This window comes from Lissotriton helveticus, chromosome 5_1 (assembly GCF_964261635.1).
Source record: "Lissotriton helveticus chromosome 5_1, aLisHel1.1, whole genome shotgun sequence".
Lineage (NCBI taxonomy): Eukaryota > Metazoa > Chordata > Amphibia > Caudata > Salamandridae > Lissotriton > Lissotriton helveticus.
The window spans coordinates 1831146473-1831159260 of record NC_136065.1 but is presented as its reverse complement, the minus strand read 5'-3'; the positions used below and the strand labels follow the sequence as shown (position 1 = coordinate 1831159260).

At 49.0% G+C, this 12788-nt stretch overlaps 1 protein-coding gene across 1 annotated transcript in view; it reads right to left on the bottom strand.

Moving 5' to 3' along the window:
* The window catches only part of LOC144755871 (all-trans-retinol 13,14-reductase-like), a 172255-nt gene that overhangs the window by 90348 nt on the left and 69119 nt on the right, over nt 1–12788 (bottom strand). Inside the window, exon 6 of the mRNA XM_078645237.1 lies at nt 11855–11974. Coding sequence (XP_078501363.1) covers nt 11855–11974 — 120 coding nt within the window. The remainder of the gene's footprint in view (nt 1–11854; nt 11975–12788) is intronic.

Below are 12788 nucleotides of genomic sequence, written 5' to 3'. Positions count from 1 at the left end.
GAGGAGGGATTGTATGTGGATATCAGTTTGACTATCTCAGATTCCTGTATAGGGCTTTATTTTGTTCAGTAGTTTCAGGTTAAGGAAGGCACTCTTGGCGGAGTTCTTAACGTGTTTGTTCATGTTCAGTTTCAGGTCTAGAGTGATACCTAGTGATTTTACAGAGTCGGCCAGGGTGAGGTCCCCGTTGAGCGCATCTATCACTTTTAGCCATTCCGCAATTTGGAGGGTCTCTTCTTTCTTAGAGATGAGGAGTATTTCAGTCTTGTCTTGATTCCGTTTTAGGTGGTTACTTGACAGCCAGTGTTGGACTTCTTTAAGCGTGTCATTAGGTCTCTGAATGTCCTCAATGGAGGTGGTTTCCAGATAGATCTGTGTGTTGTCAGCATACACATGGAAGGGGATGTTGGCTTTTCTGAGTAGGGTTGTAAGTGGTTCCATGTAAATGTTGAAAAGTTGTGGGGAGAGCACTGAACCTTGGGGGACTCCCCTGCTGGCAGGGTTTGGATCAGACAAGGTTTTTGATTTTTCTTCTTTGGGTGAAGTTGTGAAGGAAGGAGGAGAACCAGTGTAAGACCACCACATCTAGACCTACCCTTTCTTGAAGCACCTGAATGAGGAGTTTGTGATCAACCGTGTCGAAAGCTGCCGATAAGTCTAGGAGAATGAGAAGGCAGCATTGGTCCGCATCCAGTGATTTGTAGATATCATCAATGACGTCGAGGATCGCGGTTTCCGTGTTGCAGCCTTTTCTGAAGCCCAATTGGTCGGTATCGAGGAGCTTGATGCTATCCAGGTGTTGAGTTGATTGAAGGAGCCCAAATCTTTCTAAGGTTTTGGATAGAAGAGGTAAGTTAGAAACTGGTCTGAAATTATTCAGTTCTTTTGGGTCTAGGCCTGTTTTTTTTTAAGCATGGGCTGAAAATTCGTTCCGCTTGCAAAATGTGTGGATTTTTGGCAATTTCACGTTCCATCAATCACGCAAAATTGCCAAACTATCCGCAATTTGCAAGTTCACGTATTTGTTTTGCTTGTTCGCGCTTCAAAAATACAATCTCGCGCGTGCTGCGTTGACTTACCTTGAATCTGAGTTTGTCGAGTTGTTTTCCTCCCGCATACCAGATGGTCGCGCCCAAAAACGACAGCATGGGTAAGTTCGCGGTAGCCGCGCTGAAAAAAAAACGCGCGAACACACCAAAATAAAAAAATTCGCACAAATTCGTGGATTTCGCGGAGCGCGAATTCGCACGAATTTGCGGAATGCGAATTCGCAAATTTCGCCCATACTTAGTTTTTTTCAGTGGTGTGACTGGCCCGACTGAGGGAGTCTGGGACGACTCCGGATCTCAGGGAGCCGTTTATGATCTTGCACCAAAGCAGGGCAGGGGAGAGTTTAAGCTTTTTGGTCAGTTGTGGAGGAAGAGGATCCAGAGCGTGAGAGGAGGGATTGTATGTGGATATCAGTTTGACTATCTCAGCTTCCTGTATAGGGATGAAAGATTTCCAGGATTTTGTAAGGGGCTTGGATGTGTTGTCCTTGGTCCCAGGCGGGATGCTCTAGATCACGGGTACTCATAGTACGGCCCGCGGGCCGCTGGCGGCCCGGCAAGCCTTCCGTGGCAGCCCGCGGAGCTTGAGTCATCATGCCCGTGTTTTAATTATTTTTTTTTTAAGAGTGTCTGCAGCAGCGCGAGAGACTCTGCTGCTCTGTGGGGGCCGGGCGATCCTAGCGATAGCCAGAGTAAAGCTGCAGGGGCCTAAGAGGTGAAATACATCAAGGCCTCATTAACATGAAAATGGTCTTTTAAAGACCTATTAAGTGCTCGGGTGCGGCTGTGAGTGTGTGTATGCCCCGGCAGACACACAGGCAGGGTGAGATGAGAGGGAGGGGGACTTATAAACACATGCACACCTCAATAGAAAAGCGCATTCTTTAGCTGGAAAACCACCTACTTAATCGGCACTTCTCGCTCGCTCAGTCTATTGCCCCACATTCAGGGTCTACCACGGAATGCAAGACCACCCGAGAGAAAATTACGATTTACATTTTTGTCCAAAAATAATCAGCGCTAACAAATGCTACTGCAGCTTTGAGTAACCTTCTTACATGTAATCGGTTTTAAACCCAAACAAGGTAATTTAGCACTTTCCCTGTCCTGGATGCCTGTAAGAATTCGAATACTCTTTCATATTCAGCAACACATTTATAGCCAGGTCAGGTTTTACTAAGAGGGATTGCCCAGCGTTTATTTGGTTAAAGTAGTGTGTGTACTATTGATTCAGCGCCGACTATTAGTTCTATATTTGACCCTATGGCTTCCGGAAATTATGCGCTACATTTGTTTTAAAAAATATTATGTTTTTGTAGGTGTTATCTAATCACAACCCTGCTGACACACAGGCAGGGTGAGATGAGAGGGAGGGGGGCAGAGAGGGAGGGGGACGGAGAGGGAGGGAGAGTGAGAGGGAGGGAAAGGGAGGGAGAGGGAGTGAGAGGGAGGGAGAGGGAGGGAGACGGAGAGAGAGGGAGGGAAAGGGAGGGAGATGGAGAGGAAGTGAGAGGGAGGGAAAGGTAGGGCGATGGAGAGGGAGTGAGAGGGAGTGAAAGGGAGGGAGACGGAGAGGGAGTGAAAGGGAGGGAGACGGAGAGGGAGTGAGAGGGAGTGAAAGGGAGGGAGACGGAGAGGGAGTGAGAGGGAGTGAAAGGGAGCGAGACGGAGAGGGAGTGAGAGGGAGTGAAAGGGAGGGAGACGGAGAGGGAGTGAGAGGGAGTGAAAGGGAGGGAGACGGAGAGGGAGTGAGAGGGAGTGAAAGGGAGGGAGACGGAGAGGGAGTGACAGGGAGGGAGACGGAGAGGGAGGGAAAGGGAGGGAGACGGAGAGGGAGGGAAAGGGAGTGAAAGGGAGGGAGACGGAGAGGGAGTGAGAGGGAGTGAAAGGGAGGGAGACGGAGAGGGAGTGAAAGGGAGGGAGACGGAGAGGGAGGGTAAGGGAGGGAGACGGAGAGGGAGTGGGAGAGAGTGAGAGGGAGGGAGAGGGAGGGAAAGGGAGGGAGAGGGAGAGTGAGGGAAAGGGAGGGAGACGGAGGGAGAGAAAGGGAGGGAAAGGGAGTGAGAGGGAGGGAAAGGGAGTGAGAGGGAGTGAAAGGGAGGGAGTCAGAGAGGGAGTGAGAGGGAGGGAAAGGGAGTGAGACGGAGAGGGATGGAAAGGGAGGGAGACGGAGAGGGAGTGAGAGGGAGGAAACGGGAGAGAGACGGAGAGGGAGTGAGAGAGAGAGGGAGAGAGAGAGAGGGAGTGAGACAGAGTGAGTGAGACAGAGGGAGAGAGGGAGTGATAGGGAGTGAGAGAGAGTGAGAGAGTGAGAGAGTGAGAGAGAGTGAGAGAGAGTGAGAGAGAGTGAGAGAGAGTGAGAGGGAGTGAGAGAGAGAGAGAGTGAGAGAGAGTGAGAGGAAGTGAGACAGTGAGAGAGGGAGGGAGAGAGAGAGGGAGAAAGAGCTAGAGCGAGAGAGGGAGACCAAGAGAGAGAGAGAGAGATGTGTGTATGCCGGGTCTGGTAGCTCAGTGGACGAAGGCGTCCGCTGCAGGGACCTGTGATCAACCTCATGGTCAGTTTTTTTTTATTGCGCTAGCCCCTCCCCCTCCCCCACTGACCCCGCCCCCACCGGTGCAGCCCTCGGACACAAACCAAACTGTAAATTTGGCCCCCGAGAGAAAGTTTGTGAGTACCCATGCTCTAGATGATGGGAGTGATGTTAATTTCCAGTGAGAGCTCAATCTTGTTGCTCTTGTCCTCAAAGAAGCTTGCGAAGTTGTCACAGAGCTCTTTGGAAGCCTGCACTGAGGAAGTAGCGGGCTTGAAGGTTTGTTGTCAAATGATGTTAAAAAGCTCCCTGGGCCTGTTCTTTGTGTTGTCCAGCACAGTGCAGAAAAATTTGGTTTTTTTCGTTCTGGATGTGTGTTTATGTTTCCTGCAGGCTGCTTTGAGTTGCTCACGGAGGATGTCGGAAGGGTTGCTTCTCCAGAGTCTCTCTGTGGCTCTTTGTTGTCTCCTTTAGGAGTTGATGTCAGTGTTAAACCATGATCTCGATGGAATGCTCCTGTTTTTTTTTATTTCAGGGGGGCTATTTGATCAAGCATGGATGTCATATTTGAGATGTAGTGCGAGGTGAGTTCAGTTGAGGAGAGGTGGTCAGAGGCGCTGGGGAGGAGCCAGCATATCTTTTCCTCTAGGTCGGATAGGGGAATCTGCGTTCGATTTCTAGACCATTCGGGGGGTCTTGCGAGGGGGGCTGGAATAGAGCCTTTTGGTTGATGTGGAATAGGATGTTGTGGTGGTCTGACCAATCCACGAGGAGGACGTGGTCGATCGTAACTGTGTCACGTTGAGAGATAATGGCATCTAAGGTGCCTTTATTGTGTGTTTCTTCAGAGCAGAATTGGGTCAGATTGTCATCCTGAAGAAGATTGTTTAGGGTTAGAATTAGCAAATTATTAACCTCTTTCCAACGTAGGTTGAGGTCACCAAGAATTAGGTTGTTTGAGTCACCAAGCGAGCAGTGAGCAATCAGGTCCGACAAGTGTTCCCCGAATGCGGAGGAGTTGCCTGGTGGATGGTATAGAGGATGGCAGAGTATTGCTCTGTTGTTGTTTGTCTTGATGTTGGTGGTAAGCGATTCAATGGTTCTATAATTGAAGGTGTCTATTTCCACAATGGCAATGTTGTTCTTATGGTCTTTTCTGTCCTTGTTGATGATAGTTAAGCCTGGGGGCACCAACATATCTAGGCTTGGTGCGGATAACTCATTTAGCCAAGTCTCGGTGATGAACACAATGTCTATGTCATGGGAGAGGATGGTTTCAGCTAATGCTGTTGCAGATTTGGAGGCTGATCTCAGGTTGAGCATGCAGTTGGTAGTGGACTCCTCTTTGGTGAGCTTCTTTACAAGAGGAGCCTGGGTATGTTAGTGAGGAGGGCCGGGAGTCTTGGTGAGTTCAGGGCACGGTGATCCCTTCCAAAACCAGTGATCACTTGGATCTTGGATTTAGGGGAGGCTCTGGGGGGAGAGTCGTAGGTTAAAGATAGCTCCGCCGCTTCCTTTGAGGACATAGCTGCTTTGGTCTTTCTGGGTCTCTGTGGTCAGTTCTCAGTGTCGGTTTCTCTGGGTCTCTGTGTCAGGGTCGCGGGGGGGTTGGGAACTCACTCGGGTGTGGCAATTTGTCAGGTCTTAGATGGGTGCAGCTGTTCAGAGTGGCAGTCCGGGGAGGAGTCAGCCTAGTCTTTCTGGCCAAGTCAAGGTTGGTTAAGATTTCGCCTAGGCCCAAGGTTATCAGTTCTAGCTGGCTTTCTAGAAGGGCGAGATGATGCTCCATGTTTACACAGGGGTGGGCGGCTTGGGCAGGGACGTCTCGGGAGGAGGTAGGTATGTCTGTGTTGTGAGGCCTTTTGGAGGTAGCGCTGTCTGTGTTTGGAACCGTAGGTAGGGGGAGTGGTGGGTCATGACAAGGTTTCGCCGTCCTATTGTCCACGGCAGGAGTGAGGTAGTTAGAGGTCTGAGATTGCAGGTGAGGGTCATTCCTAGCTTGAAGGTTGGGGTGATTGGGGGGAGAAGGGTGAGGGTGACACTTGGCGGGAAGTTGGAGCTCCTGAGTTGTGGGGGCAGAGGTGCGGGTGGTGACTCGTGTAGGAAAGGTGGTTGGTCTAGTAAATGACATGGTATATGATATGTAAGATCAGTTCATGAGATGATATTTCCTGCAGGTTTGTTCCTGGCACCACTTTCTGAAATACAATTTTAAACCGCTAGGAAGTTTAAAAGATGTCAACTCTGCTGGGAGACAGACACAGCACAGAGAGGAAAGACATGTCTAGCTAGAAAAGAGACAACAATGAACATCTGCATGTCTTACTAAAAAATAGAGCTATATTGCAGGCCTTCTCTTTTTTCTTCTTTACAAGTTTATAATTGCAACTTTTGTGCCCGGTTATGAAAGATATTTCGCAGTAGATGCAAATTCATCTCCTCTTGGCCTCTCTGTGTACTCAATGCCAAGATGTAGTTACTCCAGCCACATTTGATGTGTGGGGTGCTTGTGTGACACAATCCATCTCTCTCTCCCCCTCTCTCTCTCATTCACCCCTCTCATGTCTTCTCGCAAATACACACACATATACATCTTACACTGGCGACAGTAGTTAGTTAGGTCTGAGTTTACATAGAAAAGGCTTTTTTCATTTTTTGTTTTGTTACTAACTTTGGTGTCATTTGAGAAATCTACACCGATACATACGAATAACAACTGAACAGAATTACACCATACTTGGCATGAAGTTAAAACGTTGCTCAAGGGCTGTGCTCTTGTTCAAAGACAAAAAGTTTTATTTGTTAAGGAACTCCTACGGAGGTCCACAAAATGCATTAAATGAAGCTATGGGAAAGGATGCATAGTAACAATTCAAGTCACAACAGAACAGGGGTGAGGGGACAAAGTTCAATTGGGGCAATAAAAAATATATTTGCTAATAACTTTGTGTGGGGTTTGTGTTGTGTGGGCTCAGCCAAGCCTCACGCTGGGATGTAGACTGTGGAAAGTCACTGAGGATTCCCATGTCGGCAGTTGCTGCCTGAGGTTCGGTGTTGCCAGACGTACAATAAAACTGGTGTTCCTCTTACTGGTGTTGTCCTCTTTTAACGTATTGTTTTACATTTCTTGGTATACACCATATTTAGTGAACTTGTGATATTTTGAGTTTCAAGCAAACATATCATGCAGGGCTACACTTAAAGGTATTCTCAAACAGCAGCAATTCCCAATTTCACTCCCATAGGACTCAAGCAATCTTTGCTCTGCTACATATAGAAACACTAAAGGAAATTATAGCAATCATCTACAGACCCCCCGGACCCCGAGCTCAATTCAGCGACTCCATCGCCGACCTCGCCAGCACCCACGCACTCGCCTCCACGGACTACATCCTCCTCGGGGACCTGAATTTCCACCTCGAGAATAACAACGACGCCAACTCCACCACCCTGATTGACAACCTCGCCAAACTTGTCCTCAGACAACTCGTCACCGCACCCACCCACGCCGCTGGCCACACACTGGACCCTGTCTTCTCCACAGGCACCCACGTCACCTTCGACCACACAACCGAACTCCACTGGACCGACCACCGCTGCATCCATTTCACCTTCAATAAACCAACCACGCACCACCGCACCCAACATCTACCTCGCCGCTGCTGGAGCAAAGTCACCGAAGACCAGCTGATCACCACCCTCGCCCAAAACCCACCCACCGACCCCACCAACCCGGACACCGCAGCCCGCAACCTCAGACAGTGGATCGACGACTGCCCCAACACCCTCGCCCCACTCAAGAAACCCTCCAACAACCACGCCATCAAGAGAGCCACCTGGTACACCGACGAGCTGCAGACCTCCAAACGGGCATGCCGGAAACTGGAGAAGATATGGCTCCACGAACGCACTCCGGACAACCACACAGCCCACAAGGACCCCCCCCGCAGACATCACCACCTCATCAGATTAGCCAAGAGATCCTCCTTCAAAGATCACCTGGATAACAACGCACATGACAGCAAAGATCTCTTCAGCATCGTAAAGGAACTCTCCAACCCTAGCACCAATGCCAACGACATACCGCCCTCACAAGAACTGTGCAACTCACTAGCCATCTTCTTCCACCGCAAGATCGCTGACATCCATGACAGCTTCAACACCATGACCTGCCCCGACTACCCCAGACCCCACCTGCCCTGTGAACACCACCAGCGCCAACCGCCTGACCTCCTGGTCCAACGTCAACGACGACGAGACACGCAAGGTCATGAACTCCGTCCACTCAGGATCTCCGTCAGACCCATGCCCACACCACGTATTCAACAAAGCAGATGCTGCCATCGCACCCCAACTACGGAAGGTCATCAACATCTCCTTCGAAACAGCGACATTCCCAGAAAGCTGGAAACACGCCGAAATCAACGCCCTCCTCAAGAAGCCCAAGGCAGACCCCAAGGACCTCAAGAACTTCCGGCCCATCTCCTTGCTCCCGTTCCCGGCAAAGGTAATCGAGAAAATCGTCAAGATGCAACTGGCCCGCCACCTGGAAGACAACAACATCTTGGACCCGTCCCAGTCCGGGTTCAGATGAAACCATAGCACCGAGACAGCCCTCATCGCCGCCACAGACGACATCAGGCGCCAACTCGACAACGGCGAAACATCAGCCCTCATCCTCCTGGACCTGTCAGCCGCCTTCGACACGGTCTGCCATCGCACTCTAAAGACACGCCTCCTAGAAGCCGGAATCCAAGAGAAGGCTCTTGATTGGACCACGTCCTTCCTCTCCGGCAGAACCCAGAGCGTCAGCCTCCCGCCCTTCCGATACGCTGTTCAACGTCTACATGGCCCCCCTCGCGCAAGTGGCCCGTCAACACGACCTCAACATCATCTCCTACGCCGACGACACCCAGCTCATCCTCTCCCTCACCAAGGACCCGCACACCGCCAAAACCAACCTCAACAAGGGAATGAAGGCCGTCGCCAACTGGATGAGGAACAGCCGTCTGAAGCTGAATTCAGACAAGACGGAGGTACTCATCCTCGGACCCAACCCCTCAGCCTGGGACGACTCCTGGTGGCCGACCACACTGGGAACAGCACCGACCATGCACGCAACCTAGGATTCATCCTCGACTCCTCCCTCTCGATGTCTAAACAGGTCAACGCCGTCTCCTCCTCTTGCTACAAAACCCTCAGCAGGATCTACAAGTGGATCCCAACCGAAACAAGAAGAACAGTGACACAGGCCCTCGTCAGCAACAGACTGGACTATGGCAACGCACTCTACGCAGGAATCCCAGCCAAACACCTACGACGACTATAACACATCCAAAACGCCTCTGCCCAACACCCCCCGCTGCAGCCACATCACCCCCCACCTGAGAGACCTACACTGGCTCCCCGTCGACAAGAGGATCACCTTCAAACTCCTCACCCACGCACACAAAGCACTCCACAAGGCTGGACTAGCCTACCTGAACAGCAGACTCAGCTTCTACACCCCCACCTGCCAGCTCCGCTCCGCCAGCCTCGCCCTCGCCGCTGTCCCCCGCATCCAACGAACAACCGCCGGCGGCAGATCCTTCTCCTACCTCGCAGCCAAGACCTGGAACACCCTCACTACCCACCTACAGCAGACCCAAGACCTACTCGCCTTCAGAAGACTCCTCAAGACCTGGCTCTTCGAGCAGTAGCGGCACCCCCTCCTCTCAGCGCCTTGAGACCCTCATGGGTAAGTAGCACGCTTTACAAGTACTCTGATTGATTGATTGATTGATTGATTGAAGGAAAGTAAAACTTTAGAAGTAAGGTGCTTAGTTTATAAGCAATTCGCAAAACCTCTGCCCCAATTGGACAAAGACACCTTTAGCTCCCGATGTCCATTTGAGTTTGCAATACCAAAGTTTAGTTTAAGAATCCATTACAACAGAGTCCACAAGTAAACTACATGACCAGGCTACAGGCCAGGCCCTAAAGCCAACCCATGCCACATGTGTTTGAAGGCTGTGTACATCGGGAGTTGGTAGTCTACAGCAGGTTAGCATAATATTGGCAAATGAACATTTTCTTTTTTTTACTTTCTTTATTGTTTTACAGCTCTTGGTGTTACATAAATAATATATATATTTTTTAAATCCCTGCATCTTTGGTGTAGGTAGTGGGATGGCTAAATCAATAGTTGTCTCATTATGTGACAATGCGTACAATGTCATAGTGGTTAAGCTAAAGCACATCCTTTTATCAACTGCACAACATTCACCTCAATGTAGTACAGTGATGTGTTTTTTTTTCTGTATAGGTTTCCACTCATTCGCAGCCATGAGCACTAAGCCATGTTCCAGGTGATTCAGTGTCCCGCAATATTTACTGAATGTCCTCTTCACCCAATTTACTATGCAAATAATCTCTTAGGGGTTGCCAAATATCTTTGGGTCTTGACGTAGGAGGTTGAAACATGGCGTATAGTTCAATATTGGTATCACAATAGGTTAAACTTTTGATCCATTGTGCCACCATTGGCGTGCTTTTACGCCCCCAAAGGATGACCAGTCCCTCTATTGCGACATATCCACACGACACATTAGGGATATTGGCGGCAGGGCCAACAGAGGGATGATTTAATCTGTAGTTGTGAACAGAGTAAACACAAGGAGATGATAGATGGAGTGCTGAAACTTTTCAAACACTCACCCCCAGTCCAGATCTGGGTTGAATCCTTCATCATTCGTTAGCTCACTTTGCCACCCCAGTTCAGACACAGCTATATGCAAATCAGTGTTGACCCTGGGCCTCATGGGAACAGTCCAGCCCGAACTGCCAAGCCATGTCTTCCCTGGACCGGAGATAAGCATCCTGGGACCGGTTTCGGGCTAATAACCCTCTTCAGCCAGGCGAGCTTGAATCCAGTGGCAAAGTGAGCAAGGGACCCACGTCTGGGCATACCCTGCCAACTTAGGGCGAACAAAGCAAACACAAGGAGATGATGGACGGAGTGCTGAACCTTTTGAAACACTCACCCCCAGTCAGTTGGGTGAATGTATGACATTGTTCTGCATTCTGTCCATCAGTTGTTCTTTTTGCATTCATCTGTAGTTGTGTCATGTGATCTAGCTCGACAAAACTTTTGCTCCAAAATTCTGCTAACTTACTGCAAGCCCAGGTCATGTGGATAAAGTCTGCTGTAGGGGGCTGGCATTTAGAGCATTGCGATGTGCAGAAGGGATCTATGTGGGCTATGGTTACTCATGTCATATAAATCCTACGTAGATATTTGTAATTGAGCAGTTTGTGTCGATGATTGAAGGATGTGCGGGTGAGCTTACAGCACTCTTGCCATACCTTATCTGTGAGTGGTTGCCCTGGCTCTACCGCCCCTGCAGGTCTTAATTTAGTATCATGTACCGGCATTAGGTCTAGGCTTGCGTGGTACAGTTTCGAGATCAATCTGTCTACCTCACATATGGCCGCCATGCCATTCCAATATCGTGACTGCCCCAAAATCATATATAAATATATATAATATGTGTAAACATAGGGTGGAGTAATGTTATAGTTAGGAATAGAGGATTGTGCATTTGCATGTATTCGCAGAGGGCAGAAAGACATCGAAAACTTGAGCCAGATGCATCGCTCTGGCTCTGCTCAGGGTCTTCTACAACCCTTGAGCCCAAATCTAACCAAGCATTCTCAGAAGGCAATGTGGCCTAGTGGCTATGCAATATGTGGAACCAGGTTCGAATCTAGGCATCAACTCAGGATCCTGTGGTCCAGTTAATTCCAACAAAGATGTTTGAGCTGAAAATATGATGTGTAACTAGCTTGTATCTGTAAAGCACTCTTATGTCCTTAGACAAGTTTGCACTAAGGAAAACTGCCAAACAAATGCGATTTCTGTTTGCCACCCATACTCTACCCTCATACGTCAACAATTAAAGACAACCCATTGGCCTTTGATGTCAGATATACCCATGTAGTGATTGAATTGTGTGGTGCGAAACTAGAAAATCTGAGATCAATCGCAGCTTCCATGCTTGACCAAATTGTATGATCCTAGGGTAATACTTTATTTAACCAAGCCTTCGTTTTATACACAATCAGATTTGAGACCTCCTTCAAATAGGTGAGTTGAGGGTGTGCGCTGTATCAAAGTCTCTTATGTGACCAATTCTTTATTCCAACACCTTACAAGGAGTTTTATGTTATGTTATCTAAACTCCTCACTTTCCAACTTTAAGTAAATTGTTATTTCCCTTAGTAAGCAGCACTCACCAGGCTTTGCACTGATCTCTGGGGGAAGCAGTCGCTCATAGGTGTTGAACATTCCAGCAGCTGAGATGACCACTGGAGCGAACACATTGATCTCTTCATTGCCCTTCTTCACAGCTACACCTAGGAGAAAACAAAGATAGATTTAAAGGGTTTTGAAATGACCACAGAGCTTGGTCTATATCAGCTATAGAGTAATTGATGTCTTGGTATTTCCTAGACATTCATGCCCTCAAAAAGCCCAGCTGTGATATAGGATTATTAACACAATTTTGTAAAGACAAAAGTCCCCACCATCTGGTGCAGCTGCCATCATGACATGCTATTCTCTCCAGGATCTAAGCCCCTCAGCTGCCTCTGCCTCTCCAGCCTAGCACCAGGACACTGCTTGTGAAGACTGAAGAGCACACATGCTGAAAATAAAAACAACTCTATAGGTGCACATAGGAGAACTTTTTTCTGGGCTATTTGTTTAATATGCAGTCCAGAGGCTTGGGCTGACGGGGTATATTTATCTTTTATTCAGTGTTATGTTGACAAACATTACATGCAGTTGTCTTTGGAGATTAGCTGGTGTTAAACAGAATAAAATGCTTAATGAACGCTCCAATTTACCTCCGTGAAAAGGTACCCATAACTGTTCATGAATATTTATCTTGCAATCGCCTTTACGTTCTTAAGAAGGAGGATGAGTGTTGCCCACACACGACCTCCCCATGACAAACTTTTTCCTCTTCTCCCAGCAGGCGGTGGATGACTGGACGGAATCCACAGTTACCCCTTCCCCTCCTCCCCCCCCCGCCCCCTCCCAACTACCAGAGGTTTCACCTGAAACCCCTGATTGTAGGCTGCAAGCTCAGCTATCCAGTTATCCTACCCTGCTCTCTGAGGAGGGACACCTGAGTGGTTATTGGGCATCTGTTAACTGCCCACACTT